Raw genomic sequence first — 24,237 nt, 5'->3', positions numbered from 1 at the left:
GGAGTGTGGAATTTTATCAAATATGTTTATGATGTGAAGGTGCAGTAAAAGTATTATCCCCCAGAATCTGAATTTGTTCTTTGGTAACTAATTGTTTTTGGATGTGTGGGTCGGGAGGGGAAGGAGCCCTTAATGTGAAATTCCATATGCTTTTATTTCGTAACGTTAGCCTTTTCTCAGCCTCTGCAATAAACAATGTTGAGCAGTCGTAAACAGCTGGAAATGAATCTGGAATGGGGATATGTAAATAGCTGACCAGATTAAGTTTAATTAATGGTATTACTACCTTTAATTTCCACACACGTCTTCTATTTTTAAAGAAGATTTGCACATCATATATAATCCCGTCTCACTTTGTTTCCTGGATCAACAGCTCCTTATTTTCTGTGACAGCTTGTGTTAGCTCTGTTTAAAGCTTCCCGCCCTTTAAAGTGATGTGAAAACAGTCTTACAGGTTTCAGTCCAATAGACACCCATCAATAAACAAATCTTGCACCCAAGGGTGTGTATATTTATGTAAAATGAATTGGTTTGTTATGAAGTGATTGTGTTTTAATATTTTGAAAATCAAATGAGGAGCCTTTTTATCCACAGTTATATTTCAAACTCATTTAAATGACAGATCTCTCAACTGGTGCATTGCACAACCTGTTGTACGTCATCAGTTTGCATGATGTCCGTGTAATACATCATCAGGATGTCTTCTTTAATTTTAGGATCATAGAATCAACGTCAGAAGTCAACATGGAATATGTTAATCTGCAGTCCGCCGGTTTTTATTAATGATAAAACGATAGAGAGATTCATGGTATAGGAGGTGATCATTTGGCCCGTTATGTATGCACCAGCTGATTATAAAAGACATCCAGTTAATTCCTGCCTTGCAATTTTTGTTCTGTAGATAGCATCTCTATGTCCCCTGCTCAGTTATCCCTCAGCTAATGGAAATAAGTCCTTTCTATTCGCTGCAAGATCCCTCATAATTTTATAGGGCTCATTTAATCTCCCTTCAAGTGCTTTTTCCAAGGTAAACAACCTCAACCCTGTCCAGTCTTTCTTCATAGCCAGAATGCCCCATTTCTTGCAGAGTCCCCATTAATGTTTATAGTGCCTCTTCCCATGATTACTTTCTGCTTGTAATGCCATGACCAGAACAGTATGGAATACTTTGGCTGCTGTCTAGCCAGTGTTCTGTGCAGTTCTAGTATAACCTCCCTGCTTTTATTCTGGACACCTTGAGCAAAAAAGAAGGAAAGTATCCTGTATACCCTCTTGAAATCCTGAGTGACATGTCCTGCAACCTGAAGATGTCTGAAAATTTGCTTCAAGGTTTTCACTCCGTGTGTATTCCCATGCCTTGTTTATTTTCCCCTAGTGCATCACTCCTCAAGGCTTTGCTGTGAATTCTAAATTTTGCAGTTCCACGCACCCAATCGGTCCAGTTGTCTCATAATTTCTCCTTCATTATCAACCACGTGGCTAATTTTTGCATTCTATGAATACTGCTTAATAATGCTACTTACATTCAAGTCTGAATCATTGCAGTACCATAAACAGCCAGAAGCCCAGGATTGAAGCTGTGCAGGATCTCAAAGGTGGTAACCCTCCAGTCACAAAGATGCCTGTTGACCATAACTCTGCTTCTGCAACTGAATCGATTTTTTTCGATCCAACTTTTGATCTACTTCTTTTTGGATCCTGTGGGTTCTAAATTTTCTGACCAGTCTGTCATGCAGGAGACCTTGACGGCAACCTTGTGAAAGTACTCGTGGGCTACTTGCATTCTTCAACTTTCTCTGTTATTTGCTTTAAAACAATATCATCAACTTAGGCAGATACAACCCTCTCTTATCGAATTCTTGCTGACTGCCTTTTAATAACCTGTGCCACTCAAATGACAATTTATATCACATAATTTTCTTCCAGTAATTTGTTAACTTGCGTGTTAGGCTGGCTGGATTGTCAAACTATTCTGTCCTTACTTTACAAACAATAATGTAACTCTTAGCAGTCCTTTGGCTTGAGGCCTGCAGCTAGTGAAGATTACAAAATGATGACCAGAGCCTTCTCTATTTCTTTCTTTGCCTCTCTTAGTAGCCTGGGATATGTTTCATGCAGGCTGTGATTTTTTTTTTTTTTTTTTTTTAAGTTGTTTCAGGAATGAAGGCATCCAAATTAACCAGAGAGCAGTTAAGGATTAACCATATTGCTGTAATTGTGGAGTCACATATAGGGCAGACCGGGTAAGGATGGTAGATTTCCTTCTGTAAACCACATTGGTGAACCTGCCGGGGCCTACACTGGGGAGACCAGCATCCTGGGCCAGCCTCCTTTTTTGCCTGGAGTGTTGGGAGGCCTGTTGGAGCATGTGAGGCCACAGGGGGAAGTGGGAGAAAGAAGGAGCAAGAAGGACTGCTGTGAAGGAGCAAAGTAAACTTGAAAATAAAATGAACTTTTTAAATTTTTTTTTGTACAGGGTACATTGTGCAGTACCATTGTTACACTGGCAGCTTCTTTCCATAGCTTGAGAATGATGTTAGCTTTCTCTGTTCTTTTAACCTTCTACTCCATCTAATCTTTGACATCCATCCAAGGTGTCTGGATTTGTGAGGGCCACCTTTTTGTCTTTGTGGGAATATATTTGATTGTTCTTAGATGCCTCCTCCACTGGAATTGAGCTTTACTTTCTTGTAACTATTTCCGATCCATTTTTGCCAAATCACACCTCAGCTTTTCAAAACGAGCCTTTCCCCAGTTTGAAACTTCTATTCTCACTGTCTTCATTCTTTTCCAAAACTACTGTGAACCTTAGCATTTTAGTGGTATGATCAGAAATTACTATCCCACTGATATCCTTTCCATCTGCCCAGATTCATTCATTTAAAGTAAGTCCCAAATTGCCCTTCTTCTGTTACACTTACTGCCTACTAGCCAAAAATAGTTCTTCCTCATGCAGTTTCAGAATTCTGTGCCCTCCACCATTTATAATTATGCCAATTTCTATTAAGATAGTTGAAATCCCTTACTGTTACTGATATTTTACTTCTGTATTTTCAGCAGATGGTCTGCGGATTTGCTCGTGTCTCCTTTTGACTCTTTGGGGTCCATGGGTACACTCTACACAGCATGATGGACTTTTTTTGTTCTTCAGTTCAATTCGTGGGTCTTCATTTAATGACCCTTCTAGCATGTCATCATTTCTCATAGCTATGATTATTTCTTTAACCAATATTCCTTTAACGTATGTCCTCCTATTTATCCACTTCTTTGTTCCCAATGAAAGAGTAACCTTGTGATCACGATTTGGTTACAGTAGAAACAGATCTAAAGCACTAGAATGGTGAAAGCATTTTCAGTGATGTTACATACCTGTTGCTTTTTTATCCAAAGAGAAAGCTCCTTTTGCTTAGAAAGAGACCACACAGTCACCTGAATCTGCTCTGCCATTCATTGTGATCAGTGCTGATTGCCTGTGTCAGCTACACTTTTCCCTCCTCCTCCCCAATCCCTAGGTTGCCCAAGAGAGTGAAAGAACAGACTGTGCCAGCTTTGACTATATGCATCAACTGTGCAGCCGCAGCCACAGCCCCCTTGTGCTGAATCATTCTAAAGATTCCCAACCCCTTGAAGAAATGTCTCCTCTCAATCCTACATGTTGGACTCCTTTATTCTGAGTGTGAGAGTCATGTTCTAGATTTCCTGGTCAGAGAAAACAACCTGTGTGGTTACCCTATCAGTCCTCTTTGGAATGTTCCACTCTGATCAACCCTGATTCTTCTAAACTCTAGGGTGTACAGACCCAATTAATTGAGCCTGTTATCATAGGACAGCTCTGTCATCCCAGCAATTAATCTAGTGAACGTTTGCTGTATCTCCTCCAGGACAAATATATCCTCCCTTGGATATGGAAACCAAAACTGTACGTAACGTTCTTGGTGTGATCTCACCAAAGTCCGATGCAATTGTTAGCTCAACTTCCTTGTTATTGCAGTTATTTTTATCAACCTGCTCAGACATGTTATGATACACCTCTGGAGTAGGTGGGACTTGAACCACGGCCTGTGGAACATTTCTAATGTGCCAAAGAGCCCCTGTCCTTGTTATTGTAGCCCCAGTGTGAACTTATATACTTTCATACTTTAAACAAATTCTGCTTTCCTGTCCCAATTACCAAAGTGAATAACCTCCTACTTGCTCGCATCATTGCTCCATCTGCCACCTTGTTGCCCACTTTCTTCACCACCTATATTTCTGTGCAGTCTCTTTGAGCCCTCCCACTGAGTTCCCACTGAGCTCTGTATTATTAACAAGCATAGATACATGATTCACGACCTCTTTATTTAAGTTGTGAATGTGGATTGCAAATGGTTGTGGTCTCAGTGCTGATTGTTTGTGGCATTCCCCTGGTCGGCCTGTTGACTTGAAACTGCGTAATGTATCCTAACTCCCTTCCCCTGTCCATTAACCAGTTCTCCAGTCTTCCTACTATAATGCCCCAGCTGCCTGTGTACTTACCATTCATACACCCTGTCGTTGTTGTACCTTGTTGAATGCCGTTTGAAAAGAAGTTGGAGTTAGCTGTGCAATTCTTTGCCTGTGCAGTGAGCAGAAGAAAATCAAAATCACATAGTGATCTCTTTGTGACCAGCTACATTATGTTTTCACAGTTTTCTTGGAAGCAGCTAAGACAGAACACATCTGGTTATTCAGTCTTATACTAAATAATTTGTTGAGGCGTTTGGCTTAAAATACGGGGTGGTTCACATGGCTGTCTAATCAACATAGTTAGTACCTGAAAAAAGATAACACTTCAACTATTTCTTATGAGATTATGAAAAAATATTTAGTGGTGATTCTTTGATAACTGTAAATAATCTTTAAAATTGGCAGCTCAGGAAGGAAGTAGATTGATGTTGCTGTCAACAAGGAATTGAAACCTGTTGTCTACTAATTTGCAACGTATCATGCAGATGTTGGGTCTTTGCTTATAGTCTCTCGTTTCAATTTCTGCCGGTGGGATCTCTGGGACCGTAATCAAAATGTTATGAGCAGAGATGGGAGCCACTCCATACATACGTGGAAGATGGTAGCAGTGTGCTACTAAAGTTGGTTTTTGACATTGTCCAGAGTAAAATCTAATTGTTGCAGTGACAAGACCTTTTTTTTCCATTTATATAAACTGTAAAAGAATAGAAACACCTTTCCTAAATTCCCCAACCTTTCCCTCAATTCCTGTTTTATTCAATGTTTGGTCTCCTGTCCATGTAGCTTGTTTAACTTGATGTTGCTGTAAACTCTTGTGAAGAACCTGGGGAGATGTTGCAATTTTAAAGGACATTGGTACATATTGAAAGCGTAGAAAATGCTGATTAGCATACTGTGTTCTTAGCGACTGGTTGTGTAACTTATTTGTGGCACCTAATAAGGAAAAAAAATTTGCCAGATTTTACATGAAAGAAACGACACTAACCTCATCGGAATAAGCTGGGGCTTATCCAAGTGAATTTTTAATGGGCGTGCTACTTCTTGCGAACTGTCAAACTGAAGAATAATGTTTACAAGTGTAAAGACACATTCCTTGAGATTATGTTTGTTGTTTCAGACTTTAAAAACAATATAAGTTCTATAAACGTTTTGCATCTTTATCCTCCTCAATCCCATTTTACTTTTGCTTTGACTTGATTTGGTATTGAACTCCCTTTTTTAAACTTGCATTTCCAGGTTCAGATTGGTGCCTTTAGTAAGGCTTCTCCAGTCTGATTGGTTAAGGAGCGACTTTCCCTGTTCACACTGATCCTAGTTCCTCTAGAGGACACCACATAATTTTGACTAATTTACAGTAAGGTCCAGGGCAAAATCCGTAGAAAGTCTCTGGACGAATGCAAGTATAATGAGCAGCTAATGCTGTTCATTTTCTACTGACAGCATAACATATGCATAACGGCAAGCATCCCAGTCTTAAGTTTAATTGAATAGAGCTTGTGGAATGCAGACTGTGAGTTACTTTGCCTTATGCTGTTAAGAGGACAAGGCACATTGTGTATGAAGAACAAGCAGTGTAGTATGACGAGACAATTCTGGTGATTTCAGGAGAAGTTGTCTATGGGCTGAGGGTCTTAGACCATCAAACCACTTGAAGCCACAATGACCTGCGCTATCTGTAGCACATTTTGGCCCTGATCTGAGTTGTGCTTCAGGAGGTGTTAAGTTGCCAGCTGTGATGTGTGATGTTTAGCATTGTTAGAGATGTGACCTTCTTATGTTCTGTGGTATTGGGAAGAAACAGCTGCATTTTAAAAAGGGAGAAGCAGAGCTGTTTAACAATCAAACAATATTCCTGTGTTCATGGATGTTTTGCATCACTTTTTTTGTAGTTTGTAGAGTTGTAGCACAATTGGAGTTTTCAACCCTGGGACAGAAACATGGATACACTGATTAAGATTATGAAGGGATGAGGCTCAGAGCAAATCTGAGGAGCTTGCTGGCCTGCTACCATTCCTGTCTCCTGTTAGAAATGCATCTGATATTTGCATGTCCATCAAAACTCCGTGTGGGGTTTGGGGAGCTTGCACCAATCTCCAAGGACCTAACTCTGCCTTTGTTGCAGTCTCTTCAGCAATTCTTACCCCCCTCCACAGGGAGACAGTTCGCTGTGTTTATTGAGGTGGGTATGACCATTTGGGGTGTTCTACCCATCTCTTTCAGGAGTCCGACTGAAGTTCTGGGAACTTGGAGGATTTGTGAAAATACAAATTGAAGATCGTTTTGATCAATTTGAAACGAATGAAGAGCCTTGATCCACTTGCTCAATTTTTTTTTATTCATTCCGTGGGATGTGGCCATCTATTATATATCTCTGATTGCCCTCAACGGTGATAGTGAGCAGCTTTCTTGACTCGCTGCAATCCATTTGGCATCAAATATCCCACTCTGAGAAGCAATGGCGCAGTGGCAACTCTGCAGTGAAAACTTGGTGTTTTTCTTAAATACCAAGTATCACCCATTTTGGACTCGGCGGTTTATAGCTGCAGATAAAGTTCATGCCTGGGTTTAAATTGCAAGATCAGCTCTGAGTCTTTGCTTGTTTGTTCAAGGCCACACTAGTTAGAACAGATGCAGTAAGGATACGCCCAGGTGTGAAGATTCATCCAGAAAAGATGATCTTTTGCAAATGTAAAAATGTACATGAAGGATATCACATTGCATATGGAACAGAACTTAAGTATTGCCAAGCAAGAGATCAATGCAGGCAATTCCCTGACCAATCAGAGATAATCTGCCTGGTTTCAAATGCAAATAAAGCAATTGTCTGTCAATTCTCATTAGTTGGTACAGTTTTCATGGCAAAACTTCTATCAATCACAGTCTGCTTGCAAACCAAAAAAACCTCTCTTCTTAACAGTAGAAATGTTGGTTTTCCCTCTAATTTGTATTCTTGCAAAATGTCCTAATGTATGTAAGACCAAAACCTTTGATAAGGTGTGTTTTCTGTTTGGTGATGCATTGATTGCCACATGATAGTGATCACTGGGACTGATGCCCAGAATTATTAGTCCAGCCATTTTCTCTTTGCTGATTTAATGCGTACTGAATTATGTGTAGCTGGAAGGCATTACAGGGAATTCACTTGAACCCTATTCTGTAATGGATACAGACAAACTGTGGGGGGCTTCGGAGGTGTCTGCTTCCATTGTGAATGTATACAAATGTGTAAAGATTGACTCCAGTTTTATCTTCTGACTTTCTGGGAAAGAATCCTCAATGCTGACAGGTGAGGAGATGTTGCTGCTGCTATAGCCTGAAGAAGTAGGAGTGTGAAGGAACTTGGAAGGAGGTAGCTTCCTTTTATTTATTTTGCCGATCTCCATTTTTGGGGGAGGAGAGGGGAAGGAAGAGTCAACAACAGTGACATCAGGAAGAAGACATTCACAACTTCTGTTGTGAAGAAGGGAGAGGGAGAGATTTGTTTTCAGCACTGAGGAGGGTACTTAGCCCACTTTCCTAAGGCCTGTTACTTGGAGGTGAGAGGAAGGAAGAAGGCAAAAGCTGGGAGATGGCAACTGAGGGTGTATAAGTGTGTGTCCTTCCCTTTCCCATTGTCTGGCCCAGGACAGCTGCAGCTGCCTGTGGAAAGGTTTCTTTCTTTTCAATAGTGGGATCTAATAGAAAACTGTGCGGATGGTGCCAGCTGCCCCACAAGAAGACACCTCCTATCCAAAGCAACCAGGAAAATCCACTACCAAAGACTAACAATAATTTCAGGTTGATACATCCCTCCAATGCCCAGTAACGAGCCATATTTAGACTACAGTCCCCGCCTCCGAATCTCCTTTAATCCCTCTTTTATACCCCTGTCTCCCTGTCCCTACTGTTTGAGCAGCATCACTCCCAGCTGTCCAGAGGATCAAGGTGACCCTACATAAAGCTCCCTCCTAGCAAGTCTCCCTTAGTACACAGGGGCTTTGACACAAAGGGTGTTGCTCACATCAGTCTCAGTGCAACAGAATGTTGCTGATTCATAGACTTGGAGACTTCCTGTCATTTCTGCAAACCAAACCAGCGAGTGTTTCATATTTACACAGGATGGTTGAGGTTACAACTCCTCCTTCATTACCTGAAGTGGTTACTCCTTAATTTCCGGCTGAATTTCAAATCCAGTCTCTTGATCTTTGACCACCCAGTGCAGAGGAGAGTGGGCACATAAAGACCTCCTTGTGAGACAGCTCCTGGGCCTTGCCAGAGTGCCTGTCAGCAGATCCAGGAAGTAGGCAGTTTTTCTGCATGACTGCCTTTTCACATCCGGGTATACCTGAAAAATGAACATGCTGTGTCTGCTGGTACTTAAGCCCTTCTGCAACCAGTGGGCACCGGAAGGACCGGAATGAATTATCAGCCCTGGAAATATCACCTTCATTTTTAAGTCTCCTTTACAGTTTCTTTTTGTTACAAATATTAGGGCTGTCAGTTTCAAAACTGACACTTGGTTCCTCTTTAGTCACTTTATAATTCGAGCAAAAGAGATTGGCTAACACTGTAGCTTGGGTTAGGAAGTGTCTGTTTGTAATGTGCAACTCTGTAAGTAAATATAAATGTGTGTGCAAAGATTAGCTCCAGTTATACCCTCCACTAACTGGCCTTCTCACAGCATGTCACCCTTCACCGACCACCTCCATCCTGTCATGGCCACTTCTGTTTTAAACTTGACTCAAATTTCCAGTCCTCCCAGTCCCTTCCTGTCTTGGCCAGCCTCTCTGTACCTGAGTTGCTTTCTAATTTGGGGCCCAGTCTGCTTCGCTCCCTGTACTCGCACTTGACTCAAGCCAGCTCCCTCACCAGTGAGCTGCTTTACAGGCAATCTCACCACAACATCAGTTTGTGATTATTTAGCATCTTTAACATAGTTGAATCTTCCAATGTACTTCACAAGTTAAACTAAATTTGATGTTTAGCCAAAAAACCAGGATAAATTGGATAATTAACCAGTAGTTCACTGAAAGAGGGAAGTTTTAAAAAGAGGGGAGTTAGAATTCCAGTCTATTTTATGTGCAGAAATGTGTGACTCGTATTCTTCCTAAAACAACTTTTTTGTAAAATAATTGAGTTAGTTGAAAGGTATGATCACATTTTAATGTCTCTGGTTGCATCATCTGATCAAGGCCACTTAAAATTAAAAGTTCTTCTGGTGTGGTATTGCTGACCTCTGTTGTCTTTTTATGTCTCCTGACATTTAGTCTTTTACTGGTTTGGATCTGCCAGCTCCTGAAGCTTGCATAGCTGGCAGCAATCCCAATGTAAACATGTCCATTTGCCAAGGTCAGCATTAAGCAGAAATGAGTCTATCAAGTTTTGGTAGATCTGGTAAATTAACACTGGAGTTGCCACAGGCTACGTAAGCAGCAACGAATGCGAGTTGTAGAACTAACAGAGTGCCACAATCAGTTTAAAGGATGCTGTTCATTCATTTGGTGTGGTGTGGTGCGGTGTGAGTGTATGAGTTGCTGATCAGTTTGGTGGCGCTAACACTAAAGCAGACAACAGCCCAAAATACGTTCACTACTGATCCTGAGCCACCTAAGGGGTGTTTGCTGCTGATAGATTCTTCAATTACATCACAAAAGGAGGCCATTCATCTGAAGGTATCCATGCTGGCTCACTGTAGATCAGTCCAGTGTGCATAATAAGCTTTTTGTTTAAACTTGAGTGCAAATCTGATTTTCTTTTGAAACAATCAACTATGTCAAATATGCTAAATAATCGCAAAACTCACTTGCACATGCTCATAGTCAGTATGTGTGAAAAAAAGGTTCTCCTTTGCTCTCCGCTTGCATCTCTTGCCCAGAACCTTAAATTTATCTCCTCCAGTCCTTGTACCATCAGTAAATGGGAACACTTTTCTTTGTCTACCTTTGTCTAAAGCTGTCTCGTTCTTGTATACCCCAATCGGATGCCTTCTCAATCTCTTTTGCTCCAAAGAAGGCAAGCCCAGCTTCTCTAATCTCAGTCTTGCAGGCACCTGTATCACTGAAATAAAGGAGAGGGACTCTGCAGTAACACAGGTGGATGAAAGAGACTGCGTTGATAGAGACCCCAGGTCTGCAGCCTGACAGACTTGTTTATATGCACAAAGCGCTGGATGTTACTCACATTTTTCATGTTTTTTTAATTGAAGCATTATACCGGTCTGGTCTGCAGCTGCTACATTACAATGACATTTGCTAGTGTTGCAATGTTGCAGTAGTGTGGGTGAATGAGTCAGATCTCTGTTGGTATAGACATGTATATATACAGATCAGACAGCTTTGAAAGGGATTCAGTAGGTAGTGTTCTCGCCCGAATCAGAAGATTGTGGGTCCAGTTGCAGTCCAAAATCTTGCAGATTCCGTTTAGTTCATTGCTTCGGTGCACTGAGGAAGTGCAGAATGAGATGTAATCCTGTCTGCCCCCTCAGGCAGATGGATAGGACCCCACGAGACCCCATTGGAAGAAGAGCAGGGGAATTCTAACCATTATCCTGACCAATCTTTTTATTCATTTCCCAGCACCACTGAAGCAGTTAATTTGATCATTATTTCATCTTTTTGGGGAGGTGTGTCTTGCTGTGCACGTATTGGCTGTGGTATTTTTAAACATTTTTATTAGCTGTAAAGTGTACTAGGAAGCCCTAAGCTCGTGAGCGTGGTTATAAAAGTGGTCTGTTCCCTTAGAGCCCCACACGCTCTCCCTTGGCTATCCTTGTTATGAATTACTGGAGGCTTTGCCAGCACCTAAGGTGTGAGGCCTAGCTGGAGTTGCTGGCTGATTTGGGACGGGCAGAAATGGTACCAAACACTGAAGGGTTCTCCCAAACTGGTGGATTACACTAGTGGAGGTGGAGAAAGGTGCAGTGACCGAGTGCCTGCAAGGCTTGTTGGCCATTTTGGAGTCATGAAGGATGGCAAGTTTGGCAGCGAGGCTTTGGTACTGTGTGGACAGGGCAGAGATCAGGGTTCAGGCAGAGAACTGTGCGCGATTGAGAACAGACTGGCTGACTGGTAATGCTTTCAAGGAAAATGGGAGAACAAGAAAGCGTGGAGATGGAAGAAAACTCTCTTGAGCTATGCATCAGCTGCCTGAAGGTGTGGCCTGTGGTTTCAACTGTTTTTCATAGAAGTACAGAAGGGTTAAAAGCAGCAGATGTTCTGGCTCGTAATGTCTGTCCAGGTGCTCTGCAACAGCAATTTAACTAGTTCCTCTCCCTAGCCTTGGTCCTGTAAATATTCTGTCTTCAGATAATTATCCAGTTCCTTCTGAAAACCATAATTGAATTTGCCTTGACCAGATCTGTATTCCAGATCTTAACGACTCACTGCAAGAGAAAAGTTCTTCCTTGTATCACATTCGGTTCTTTTGTCGATCACTCACTTATTAATTGAAATCCCAAGGTCTGTATTGCAGTAAATCACCAAGGTCAACATGAGTAGACCAGCTTGTACTGTCGGGTAACCTATTGAGTATCTTTTTTATTTGAAGGTACAGACTTAATCATTGACTCTTGTTCAGGGTGCACTGTAATGGTCTAGTTATTCTATAAGTCAGTAAGATGTAGGAGCAATACTAGGCCATATTGTTTCTGCTCTACCATTCATTGAGATCACAGCTGATCTGATAATTATCAACTTTCTTGCCTTTTCCCTATAGCCCAGGATTCCCTTACTGATTAAAAATCTGTGTGTCTTGGCCTTGAATATACTTAACAATCCAGCCTCAAAAGCCCTTTGTGGTAAAGAATTCCGCAATTCACTGCCTTCATGTGGTTTTAGATTTCTAAAATTGGAAATATCCAAGCCTACTGTGAACATAACGCAGCATCTACAGTTAGAAGATTCTAAATATCCAAATTGAAGATCAAGTTTCGTGGACTTGACTTTGCTTTTTTTGAGTGTTTGTGGGAAATTTGTTCAATTAATTAGTAAAATAGCTCTCCCTCACTTTGCAGTCATTTCTCTTAGGCAAAAGATGCTATTGTGGACCAGGGACTTGGGTGATATATGTAACGCAGAATTAATATTATAAAAATTAGTTGAGACCTGTGCTAAACACAGGTATTATCCAGCAATCTATCAACCACAATTTTTGACAGCTAGACTGATCACTTTGTGTTCAGATGACATACTCCTTTTTTTTTCAGAAAACTAATTATAACAGTAGATTGTAAATCTGCAGGAGTTGTTGTTTGGCTTTACATTGAAATTATTAAATTTGTGTTGAAATTACTAAATTATTTTGCGTCAGTTTTGGTTATTGTGTCTTACAAAAATGTTGCATTCAAAGCAACAGTCAGCACAATGTAAAAGACTTCTGTAAAAGCCGCTGTTAAAGTCATGGTGTCTGTGTGCTCTTTAGTTGTGGTTATTTTCCTGTGTTGTCCTGCTGGGGTCTTTGAGTGCCCAGTAGCTTCCCTGTTCCCTAAAGCTCTCCAAGACACAACAGCACCTTTTCTTGTGTCCAGAGTATTGTCAGTCACCATTAAATGGCGCTGCCCGTTTCCTGAGCATGGTGGATAACAAAGATTTTACTGCATATCCAATAAAAAGTTTTATAGTTTAATGCACAATCTGTGAACTATTCTCATTCACAAGTGTATATGTTGAAATTTAGATTTGTCAGTTCAACAAAATTGATTTTATGTAGGGTAATTTGTTATGTGTAATGTTGATAAAATTTGTTCAGATGACACTTGCTCACCAGAAACATGAGGTGCTAGTTAATAATAGATGGTTTGTGCATGTGATTTGGCTATTCATAGATATTTTTAATCAACCAATCCAAGCATGTTATAACATACCTCTGGAGTAGATGTGACTTGAACCCAAACCTCCTGGCCCAGAGGTAGGGGCACTACCACAGTGCTATAAGGGCTTCCTCTCACTGTTGATGTATTGACTTCCGGGATCAGGCTGGCTCTGATTGTTAGCATGTTGCTTGAGTGAGAAGCTGGTTTTGTGTCGCAAGGTGCAATCTACAAAACAAGTTCAAAGCTTTAATATGGTGCAACAAAGCATTTTCTATTTTTACATATAGTTATTGATTCATATGGCATGAGTGTCGCTGGCCAAGCCAGCATTTATTGCCTATTCCTAGTTGTCCATGAGAAGATGGTGGTGAGCTGCCTTCTTGAATCATTGTAGTCTATATGGTATTGTTAGACCCACAATTTCATCAGGGAGGGAGTTCCAGGAATTTGACCCAGTGACAGAGAGGGGCCGGCGATTTATTTCCCAGTCAGGATGGTGTGGAACTTGCATGTAGTCATGTTCCCATGTATCTACTGCATTTGTGCATCTTGATATTAGTGGTTGTTGCTTTTGGAAAGTCCTGATTAAGGAGCCGTAGTGAATTTCCACAGTGCATCTTGTAGATGGTGCACATTACTGGTCCTAGGTGTCAGTGGTAAAGCGACTGAATGTCAATGATACCAATCAAGTGGACACTTTGTTCTTGATGGTGTCAAGCTTCTTGAGTATTGTTAGAGCTGCATCCGTCCTAGGTAAGTGGGGAGTATTCTATCACACTACTGACTTGTGACTTTTAGTTGGTGGACAGGCTTTAGGAGTGAGGAGCTGAGTTGGTCACTGCAGTATTCCTAGCCTCTGACCACCGTGTTTAGTTCCCCAGGATGTTGGTAGCGCAGGATTCAGTGATGGTAATGCCGTTGAATATCACAGAATGATTGTTAAGTTGTCTCTTGGAGATGGTCATTGCTAGGCACTTTTGTGGTGTGAATATTACTTGCCACTTGTCAGCCCAAACTTGGTTATTGTCCAGGTCTTGCTGCAAATGAACATGGACTGCTTCAGTATGTCAGAAGTCGCAAATGGTGCTGAACATTGTGAATCATTGGCGAACATTCCCACTTCTGACTTTAGGGTGGATGGCAGATTGTTAATGAAACAACTCAAGATAAATGGGACTAAGGAACTCCTGCAGAGATGTCCTGGAGCTTGGATAACTGACCTCCAACAACCACAACCACAACCACAACCACAACTTGTTTATGTGCCAGGTATGACTCCAACTGGTAGTGAGGTCCATTTCGAGCGACACACACACACGGTTCCGCACTGATCCATGTTTGCTGGGGCTCCCAGATGCCACACTCGCGCAAATGCAGCCTTGATGTCAAGGTCTGTCAATTTCACCTCCGCTCTGGAGGTCAGCTCTTTTGTCCATGTTGGAATCAAGGCTGTAATAAGGTCAGGAACTGAGTGACCCTGGAGTAATCCAAACTGGGTGTCAGTTGAGCAGGTTATTGCTAAGCAGATGTAGTTTGACAGCACTTCGGATGGCGTCTTCAATCACTTTTATTGAGTATGGAAAATAAAATGGTGGAGCTGAGGTTGGCAGAGTTGGATTTGTCCTGTCTTTTATGTACAGGACATTGCTGGACAATTTTCAACCTTGCTGGGTAGATGCCAATGTTGTAGCTGTACTGGGGCAGCCAAATGCTTGAAGTGAAGGCAAATGGTGCCCAGGCATCTCCTGCTTCCCACCACGCACACGCACACGCACACGCGCACACACCTTCTCTTCCCCCCCCCCCCCCCCCCCCCCCAATATTAATACCAGTTTTGCTTTTATTTCCCTCACTCCCGTGAGGCCTTTCAATTGTGGGTGACCCTCCGTGGCTTTCAAATTGACCCTTGCCATGTAGATTGAGAGTCATACGTTTGTAATTGACCCATTAGTTGGGTGTGTGGTTATTACTGATGAAAATGCTTTACTACACTTTTAGCTGCCATGATTTTGACCCAGCGATTTATTCGTTCCAAGTCATGGATTGGAGGGGGATCTTGCAAGTGGGAGGTGTTCCCATGGAGCTGCTGGCATTGCCCTTCCAGGTGATAGAGACCATTGGTCTTGAAACTGCTGTCGAAGAGGCCTAGTTAAGTTGCTGCTGTGAATCTTGTAGAAGGTACACACTGCTGCTTCCGTGCTCTGGTGGTGATGGAGTGAGTGAGTATTGAAGTTGGTGCATTATTTCCTTTGAAGGCTGCTTCCCCGCTCCATGTTGATGCTTCCAAGTTGACTGCAGGATTAATTTATGTTGGCACAATGCCAGAACTATTCTCCATGTATCTGTGTACTCATTCCGTTCTATTCCCCCCAGTTCCCCACTAAATCAGAAGGTTCCTAACAACCCTATAATTTCACATGTTTGCATTTGTTCGTCATTGCTGGGGTTAACTCTGGATATGTTTCACTTGAATTGGCATTCCCAGCTTAGATTTTCTCCCCAATGATCTACAACAATTCTGCCCGTGAGAGTCTGTGAAGAAACTTGCAGTCAAGTGGCATCCCCCTCACCCTACATCAAATTAGCTCAAATGACTCCTCTGTTGGATTTGATATTGAATTGAACCACTTGAACTCTGAGCTTGATTAGATCCGTACGAGTATCGTAGTTGTGAGTGAAACAGAATTAGCACATCAGTGTGTACATGTTAACTTCCCTACTGTTACTGCCAAATCAACAGTAACTGCTCCCACCACAGCTACTCAGCTCTGTGGCACTGAATTAAAACCATGTGAATTTTAAAACACGTTTGAGATTGCAGTTGTCACTAAATACCAGGCTTCCATTGTGTACAGCAAACTGTGGTGAATTTTAAGTCTTTCTAAAAAAAAATGCATCAATTGCTACAATCTCCAGTATCAGTGTAGATGTGAACCCCATTCAACTGCCTTCCTACAAAAGGAATTACAGTGAGAGTGAGATTACAACAGAATTTGGGGTGTTGACAGGACCGGCAGTAGAGAATTTGACAAACTGCACCGGAGTACACAAGCAACAATGGCAATCACGGATGTTGAAGATCTTTGCAGACTGTGGGGGGTTACATATGTCTACATGTTTATTTTGGGAGAAAACCATTTTTGTCACATTTTTGCAAGTTTTCAAATAGGCCTCTGCACTGTAATGTAAATTTTTAGTTCGAATATAATGTCAGGAGGCTTTGTGTTGCTTGAATGTGTGGTAAATCGCACAGTTAGCCTGTCATATGGTGAGAGGTAATATATTTCAGCGAGATAATTATCCATGGTGCCGTTTTTCAATCCCACTGGTTCTGCTGGACAAAACGTGGTGACTTGATTTCATGTCCTGTTCAACATTCTGAAGCAGGACAAGGCAGACTAAAGCTCCCTTCTGGTTGCTAATGTCACTTAGTAAGTGAAACAGTCTATTCAGTATTGGTGTTGGTTATCTGCTTTTTCTCAGTAGGATAATCTTTGTTTGGTTTATCATTTTGAAGAGTGCCTAAGATGTGTTTGTCTTTAAAAATTGTATCTTTTAAGTGGCATTCTCAAAGTTCAGAAGGTAACTTATTTCTCTGAAATCAAGGTGATGTGGATGCAACAGGTTTTGGGGTAGCCTTTTCAGTTTTTGTTCTTCCATTAGTGTCCTTGTGCTGACTCCTACTGAGTTGCAGTTTAATAAGGTGCTGACAACTCCGGACAAATTGCCACCATGATCAAGTATGAATTTAGTCCTTTCCGAACCATTGCACAGAATTTGCTGGAGATCTGTGGTGTGTGGCCAGTTTTATGGTGTCTTGGTCCCATGAAATTATTGTGTGCGTGCGCCACACTGATATTTTCTGGGGCTTCTGACTGTTCTGTCACAAATAACAAACCGTTTTCCTGTCTTCATCCCAATTAAAGACAATGCAGTCGCAAGCCATATTGATCACTTCGGCCACTTGGACCATCAAAGAGAAAAATGGTCCCTGTGGACTTTGTTATTTCAACATGTTGCGATTTTAAATTCATCATTTTCATTCCACTGAGCGTTTGACCTTTTAAAGTTGCATGCATTTCATAGAATAACCCGAAGGAGCAAATGCTTTTCTGCCTTTTAACAGGCGAATCTGTACTCTGTTCACAATGAAACTGTTTCATAATAAGCTGTTTTCTGCCTTTATTTAGGTAATATAAGAATGTAAGATTTACTATATTATACATATTTTTAGAAGGTGCAGTTGTGTTTAGTTTTGAGACAATGCAACAACCACTTTTAGTCTCCAAGATACACTTGTGCATTCTTAATTTATTTGGCTATATTTACATTTTGATATTTCGTGGGTTTGGAGTTGTCAGTTTTGTAGATTGCAAAGGGAATGCTGATTCCAAGCAACAATGGGAACTGAAGAAAATTCTTCTGTTCAAGAATCAAAAAAATATATAATTTAAGGTAGCAACCCAGGATGGAATGGCAGGGGGGGGAGGGGGAGAGTGAGAGAGAGAGAACAAGTAAAAAGGCCAGGTTTTGCTGTTGAGGCTTCAGTCTTTCCTTTGTACAGCGGTTAAGTACCTGTCTCAAACCAAAATAAAACTACAAGTCCAGTCTAAATATTTACTTAGCGACATAAAAGCTCACTTATACCTGCATATAATTTTAATTCATTTGCTTGTTTTATAAATTGCTTAAAAAAACAAATAAGTTAACTTGCAATTCCTTCACAGATGAGATTAATTTCTAACAGGGGATAGGGGAATGTATTTGTTCTATTTTGATGTTTTTTTTAAACCCAAATTGGACTGATGGCTGATTAAAAACAACTTGAAACTGTTGAGGCTTTAGTAGTATTTAAAGCCAGGTTGAGATTATAGTTAATATTCTCCAGTCTTTTACCATTAGACATTTCGTTGTCCTCAATCCAACGTCACAGTCATCTTTACTTTCAAATTGCTTGGCTGTTAAATCTTATGATTGTAATCCCATTATACTTACTGTCCATTGGTTTCTGATTCTCCCACCTTCCTTTCCATTCTTTATTTGGTTCCTTTCAGGTGGTGCTTTTAACATTCAGAACACTGAATCCACATTAGTGTACAAACTAAACATAGTTAATCAAAAACCACTTTCTCCCCTATTCCATTAATGATGTCTTTTTCTTGTTTTACATGCAGTTTCGAGGTGAAACCATGGAAACCCAGGAGGTTTGTGGACTGCATGTAGCTTCTAGAGGTTTGTTGGTTGATGGTGCCTGCACTGACTCTGCTCCTGTCCTCCGTGCAATGGATACCACTGCTAAAATAATTGAAAATGCGTGCAACTTGCATCCGGCCTGCTACACCAGAGAGAGTGGACTGCTATCTGTCTCGTCCACCTGCGTCATGTTGGAAACAAGAGGAGAGATACCTGGCAGTGAGGATATGCGAATGGACCCTGCTGGGGGAGAGCACCATCTGCTTTTGGATAAAAACAAAGAAAAGGCTCTCGGTGAGTGTTCCTGCTGCCTCTGTAGCTCACTTGAAATCAGGATTTCATCAGGTTCTGTTGCTGATGTTATTGCAAGTGCTAACTGGAAGGAGCAAGACAATTGAATGAAATGAAGGTACTGATTGGTTTAAGACCTGTAAAACATATTTTGTGGTAATAGAGTAGAAAAAGATTAAATTAAATAAAGAAATAAAGGAAGGCAAACAGAGCACTGACAATATTAGCTAGCATTTTATTGTGTCTACCGCGTAGTAGAACTCCCCAAGGTGTTTCCCTAAATAGGTTGCAGGAAAATTGACACCCAGCCAGAAAGGGAGAGATTATCCTGCAGGACTGAGATTAATCTTGAGGTCCATCAGAAACTGGAAAGAAGAACAAAGTGGTTAAGGAACATAGTTCCAGTGAAGTGAACAAAGACAGCTGGAAGCTTTGCTATTAATAGTGAGGTGAAATATCAAACAGAGCCCTATTTAGGAATGGACACAAGGTAGGCAAAATGCAGAGATAGAAAGGTTTATTGACGAAGGAAGTATAGATTGGGAGAGAACAAAATGCATGTTGTTTTGAAGTTCCACCTTTGGAGATGTACTTTGCCTCATTTCAAGTCTGTCATCCTTTTATTCTGGTATTCCTGAGCCATGCATTAGTTATTGGCGAGAGGGCAGCTAACCTTGACCGCTACATTTAGGCTCTTAAGTAAAAAATGGGTATAAAATTTGTTAAGTACTAGTTTAATGACCATTTCCATTTTGCCCCTTTACAAGGAGCTGGTGTCTGAAAACTGAGAAGCAACATAATTCAGAAATCTAATTGGGATCCAAAATCTCAAACCACTCATTTTTAAACCTTTACCTCAATTCCATGGCGTTGATTTAGGTTTCCCTCAGTCTTTTCAAACAGATCTGTAATTTGGAAAATCAAAGCTTTTTTTTTTGATAGCTTTTGCCAGAATCTCCTGACCGCCTCCCTGATTCCAGTGCTACTAGACTGTTTGCTCATGCTGCAGCAGGTTTTTAAAAATCTCAATGCTGAGAACGTAGGCACTGCCTGGAATCCTCTCCAATTCCTAATCATCACCTTGACTTCTGTCCCTGGCATGAAAATACTACCAACACGTTATTGGACAAATAGTTCCAGAATTTTGACAATGCCACACTGAAGGTGCAATGAATATGTACCAGTCAGGGTGGTGCATGATTTGTAGAAGAAGTTAGAGATTGTGTACCTGCACATCTGTAGATTTGGGAGGTGCTAAAGATAGTACTCACTGTAGCTATGGTACAGTGGAAAGATTGAGTTTTTGAGCTAGCGTTGGCGCACCGGTCACTTTTTCTTGGATGACTCCAAGTCAGAAAAATGGGTGCGTAGGAACTGAAGTGTGTCATTCAGCCTGCTATCCTGCTCCACCATTCAGTTAAAACCTGACCGATCTGTGTATGAATTCCAGACTTTGTTCCCTCGTTCGTGATTTGCCTGATTGTTGCAGTTACACTTGTTAGAAGAGTGGGTCCCAGTCAATTGAAAATAGCAAATTGAACTCCTCCAGTCATAGTCATGCAGCATGGAAACAGACACTTTGGTCCAACCAATCCAGACTGACCATGTTCACAAACTAAACTAGACCTACCTGCCTGCGTTTGGCCCATATCCAAACCTTTCCTATTCATGTACTTATCCAAACGTCTCTTAAATGTTGTAACTGTACCTGCATCCACCACTTCGTCTGGCAGTTCATTCACACATGAACCACTCTGTGTTTAAAAAAAGAAGTTGCCCCTCATGTCCTTTTTAAATCTTTCTCCTCTCAAATTAAAAATATGCCCCCCAGTTTTGATTTCCACACTGTAGGGATTCTATGATCTGTGATCTAACTCCTCCACCCGAGGGAAAAGACCCGTGCTATTCACCTTAAAATCATATGGGCACATTGATATAAACCTCTATAAGGTCATCCTTCAACCTCCTATGCTCTAGTGAAAAAAGGAATAAGACAGAAGCCTTAGAATAGTTAACCAAACGCTGCCATGTGGAAATTGCGCAAATCCCTTAATAATGATACTTAGAAAATCACAATGTGATCAGGCAGGGCCAACGTGGTTTTATGAAAGGAAACTTGTTTAACTAGTTAATTACAGATTTTTGAGGAAACTAACAAAGGAGCCAAGAGTATGAATAATTGGAAAAGGACGTAGAAAGGTTGTGTTAGAGGGAAAATAAAGGCTTATAGAAAATAAATGTGAACTTGTCCACTTGGACAGGAAGAATAGAAAAATGGTATACTATATAAATGGAGAGACACTGCAGAACTTGGGTACAGAGGGATCTGGTGTCTTGGTAAGCAGCATTCCTGCTAATCCTGCACAGTTTAGAGGAAATATTGGTGATAAGTACATGTATCACAAAAAATTAGTTTGCAGGTTACAGCAAGTGATTAAGTAGCAAATGAAATATTGACTTTTGTTGCAAGGGGAATGGAATGTAAGAGCAGGGAAATGCTACAGCAGATGTACAGGGCCTTGGTGAGACCACATCTAGAGAACTGTACAATTTTGGTCTCCTTTATTTTATACAGGATATAATTGCCTCAGCAGTTAAGAGGAGATACACTTGACTCATTCTTGGAATGAAGGATTTAGAATGTGAAGAAACCTTGAACAGGTTAGGCCTTTACCCATGGAGTTTATAACAATATGAGGTGATCATATTGAAATGTAAAAGATCCTGAGGGGATTTGCTAGGGTGTATGCTGAGAGGATGTCTCCCTTGTAGGAGAGGCTAGAACTAGTGAACACATTATCATTGGTTTTGCTCATAAGACCGGGTAAAGAGAATTTTATCTCTCTCTTTCAATTGTTGTTCTGTGGAAATCTTTTTCCTAGAAAACAATGGACACTAGGTCATTGGATTTACTCAAGGCTGAGGTAGATTAGATTTTAACAGACAAGGGAGTCGTGGATTATTTGGGGTGTGGGGAACAAAGGAAGGTGAAGTTAAGACCATGACTGAATCAAGCATATCTAATCAAATAGCAGCGAAGTCTTGAAGAGGCCAGATGGCCTCCTCTCCTGTGTTCCCATTTTCTATACCTGATTTATACCTTCTAGGTGACGGACAGGCTTCGAGGAGTCGGGATTTGAGCTGTAGAATATCCAGCCTCCACAGCATTTATGTGGCTGTTCCAGTTGACTTTCTTATCAGTGTGGCTGCCAGGATGTTGATGGCGAGGAAGCTGATGATGGTGATACCATTGAATGTCATGGAAGTGTGGTTAAACCATCTCTTGTTGGAAGTGGTCATGGCCTGTTACTTGTTTGGTCAAGGCATTACTTGTAATTTAACTCGAAATTGCACACTGTGTAAGCCCTGTTCCATGTGGAAATGGATTGATTCACTATCTGTAATAGTGAAAATTTATCAGTAGCCAACACCAAACATCCCCACTTCTGACCTTATAATGTAGTGAAGATCATTGCTAAAGCACTTGAGTGGAGAGGGGCCTGCAGTGCTGCCCTAAGGGTGTCGTCCTGTAGTGTTCTAGAATTGAAATGATTTACCTCCATTTAAATGTATATATCCTTGTGTTATATATGACTCGAACCATGGGAAGAGTTTCCTGTCTGATACTGAGCTGTTTGGAACATTGTTTTTAGTTCCATATTTGAACTAATGAAGTCTGGAGCTCAGTGATCCTGGCTTAACTCAAACTGAGCCTTGGTGATTAATAGCTTAATTGACAATTCAGCTCAACTATTTTCTAATTAAGCATTAATGAGAAGATTGGTTTTCTCCTGTTTCTTGCGGAGAGGACATGGCTGGTCACTTTTCCACCCTGGGTGGATGCTAGTGTTGTAGTTTGTACTGGAGCAGCTTATCTGGAGAATGCATCTAGCTGTGGAGCACAGGACTTCATTATACAGTAAAATCCCCCTGAGTTGAATCCCAGCGGATCTGCCCACAAATTCATGTTTAGCAGGTCTTTATGATAGCCAAGGAGACCACATTTCCACATGCATGCCCTCTCTATAGCCCGATAATCAAACGAAAACACAATACAGGCAGTCCCCGGGTTGTGAATGGATTCCATTCCCATGTCTGTTCACAGTTCGATTTTGTGCTTGTCAGAACACAGTGCAGGACAAACCAGCCATTCATAAGTACAGGCAATATTCGTCTGTCGGATATTTAAAATTACAGCCCATATAGGATCCTGTTTGTAAGTCATGTGTTTGTAAAATGTAGCACCCCTATGAAGAAGGAAATGTGTGAAATACGTTTATTCAAATTGTTGTTACCGTATAATTGCCTGACTTTGTGAAGTGCCAGAGTTTTTCATCGAGAAAAGTCAATAGCGGAGCTCCATTACTCCTTTAGAGTGTCCACTTTCTGCATCATCCCACATCTTCCACTTGCTGTGTCACCTTCTCTCCACCTGATCATTCTTTTAATTTTAGCCATTTGGTAGCAGAGAACTTGAGTTTTGCTGGAAAAAAAACACATTTTGTTGAAGCTGTCTTGCACTCATCAAACTATTTGTGTCGCAATTGTCCAGTTCTGAACTGCTCAATGTTCTAATCCACCCCATTTTATCATAGAAGGGCAGCAGGAAACATAGAATCCCTAGTGTGGAAACAAGCTCTTCGGCCCAACAAGTCCACACCAACCCATCCCCCTATAACCCACCTAATCTACATATCCCTGAACACTATGGGCAATTTAGCATGGTCAGTCCACCTAGCCTGCACATTTTTGGGCTGCGGGAGGAAACCCACGCAGACACGGGGAGAATGTGCAAACTCCACACAGACAGTCACCTGAGGGTGGAATTGAACCCGGGTCCCTGGCACTGTGAGGCAACAGCGCTAACCACTGAGCCACCATTCCGCCCCAAATACAGCGATATTGTCATAAGGAGAATGTCCTCAGTTTAAAGGTGAGATTTGGTCTGCACAAGGACTTGTGAAATGGGTCACTGCTACGAATGCTGCCTTGAATGGAAACCTCTGTGACTAGTCAGTGGTGAGGTGGGTCAAGTAGATGGAGCTGTTAAGTCTATACCAGATTGGCCAGTCAAGTTAATGGAAAATTGCTCTTGCTGATGGTCATTGAGTGCATTCTGTAATCTGGGTACTTCCTCTGAGTGCTGGAGCCTTTATGTCTTGTTTCACCTTGAACTGATCTTCAAAGTCAGGTCCTACTATCGAAGATGGTTAACCACTGACATTCTGCCTTACTCCCCCACATTTCCTTGGCTTTACAAACAAGCACATAAAGTTCAAGACCAAAGACATTGTGCAAAATCATCATAAATCACTGGTGGTATCCCAGCTTGAGTATTGTAGCTAATTCTGGACAGTGTGTTGAGCAGTGGTAGAGGAAATTCACTGGATTAGCTACAGCATTAAAGGTTTTATTGACGTAGAGAAACTTGATTTGCTCTCTTTAAAGCAGAAGAGGTTGAGAAGAGATTTAATAGCTCT

At 41.3% G+C, this 24,237-nt stretch overlaps 2 protein-coding genes across 14 annotated transcripts in view; one reads left to right on the top strand and one right to left on the bottom strand.

Annotated features, from left to right (window-relative positions):
* reps2 (RALBP1 associated Eps domain containing 2) overlaps positions 1-24,237 on the bottom strand; it is a 362,214-nt gene that overhangs the window by 172,350 nt on the left and 165,627 nt on the right. The window lies entirely within an intron of this gene.
* Positions 1-24,237, top strand: part of LOC109928620 (gamma-taxilin) — a 66,284-nt gene that overhangs the window by 5,908 nt on the left and 36,139 nt on the right. For 2 of the 3 annotated variants that reach the window (XM_020528548.2, XM_048602686.1), the window contains exon 2: positions 18,448-18,760. In XM_020528548.2, the coding sequence (XP_020384137.1) occupies positions 18,463-18,760 (298 nt within the window). In that variant the 5' untranslated portion in view covers positions 18,448-18,462. Of the gene's footprint in view, positions 1-14,527; positions 14,543-18,447; positions 18,761-24,237 lie in introns of those variants that run through there. The other variant, XM_048602685.1, reaches the window with a different exon arrangement.

This window comes from Rhincodon typus, chromosome 11 (genome assembly GCF_021869965.1).
Source record: "Rhincodon typus isolate 14 chromosome 11, sRhiTyp1.1, whole genome shotgun sequence".
Lineage (NCBI taxonomy): Eukaryota > Metazoa > Chordata > Chondrichthyes > Orectolobiformes > Rhincodontidae > Rhincodon > Rhincodon typus.
Note: the sequence above shows the minus strand (reverse complement) of the source record. Positions and strands in the feature narration are given on the sequence as shown.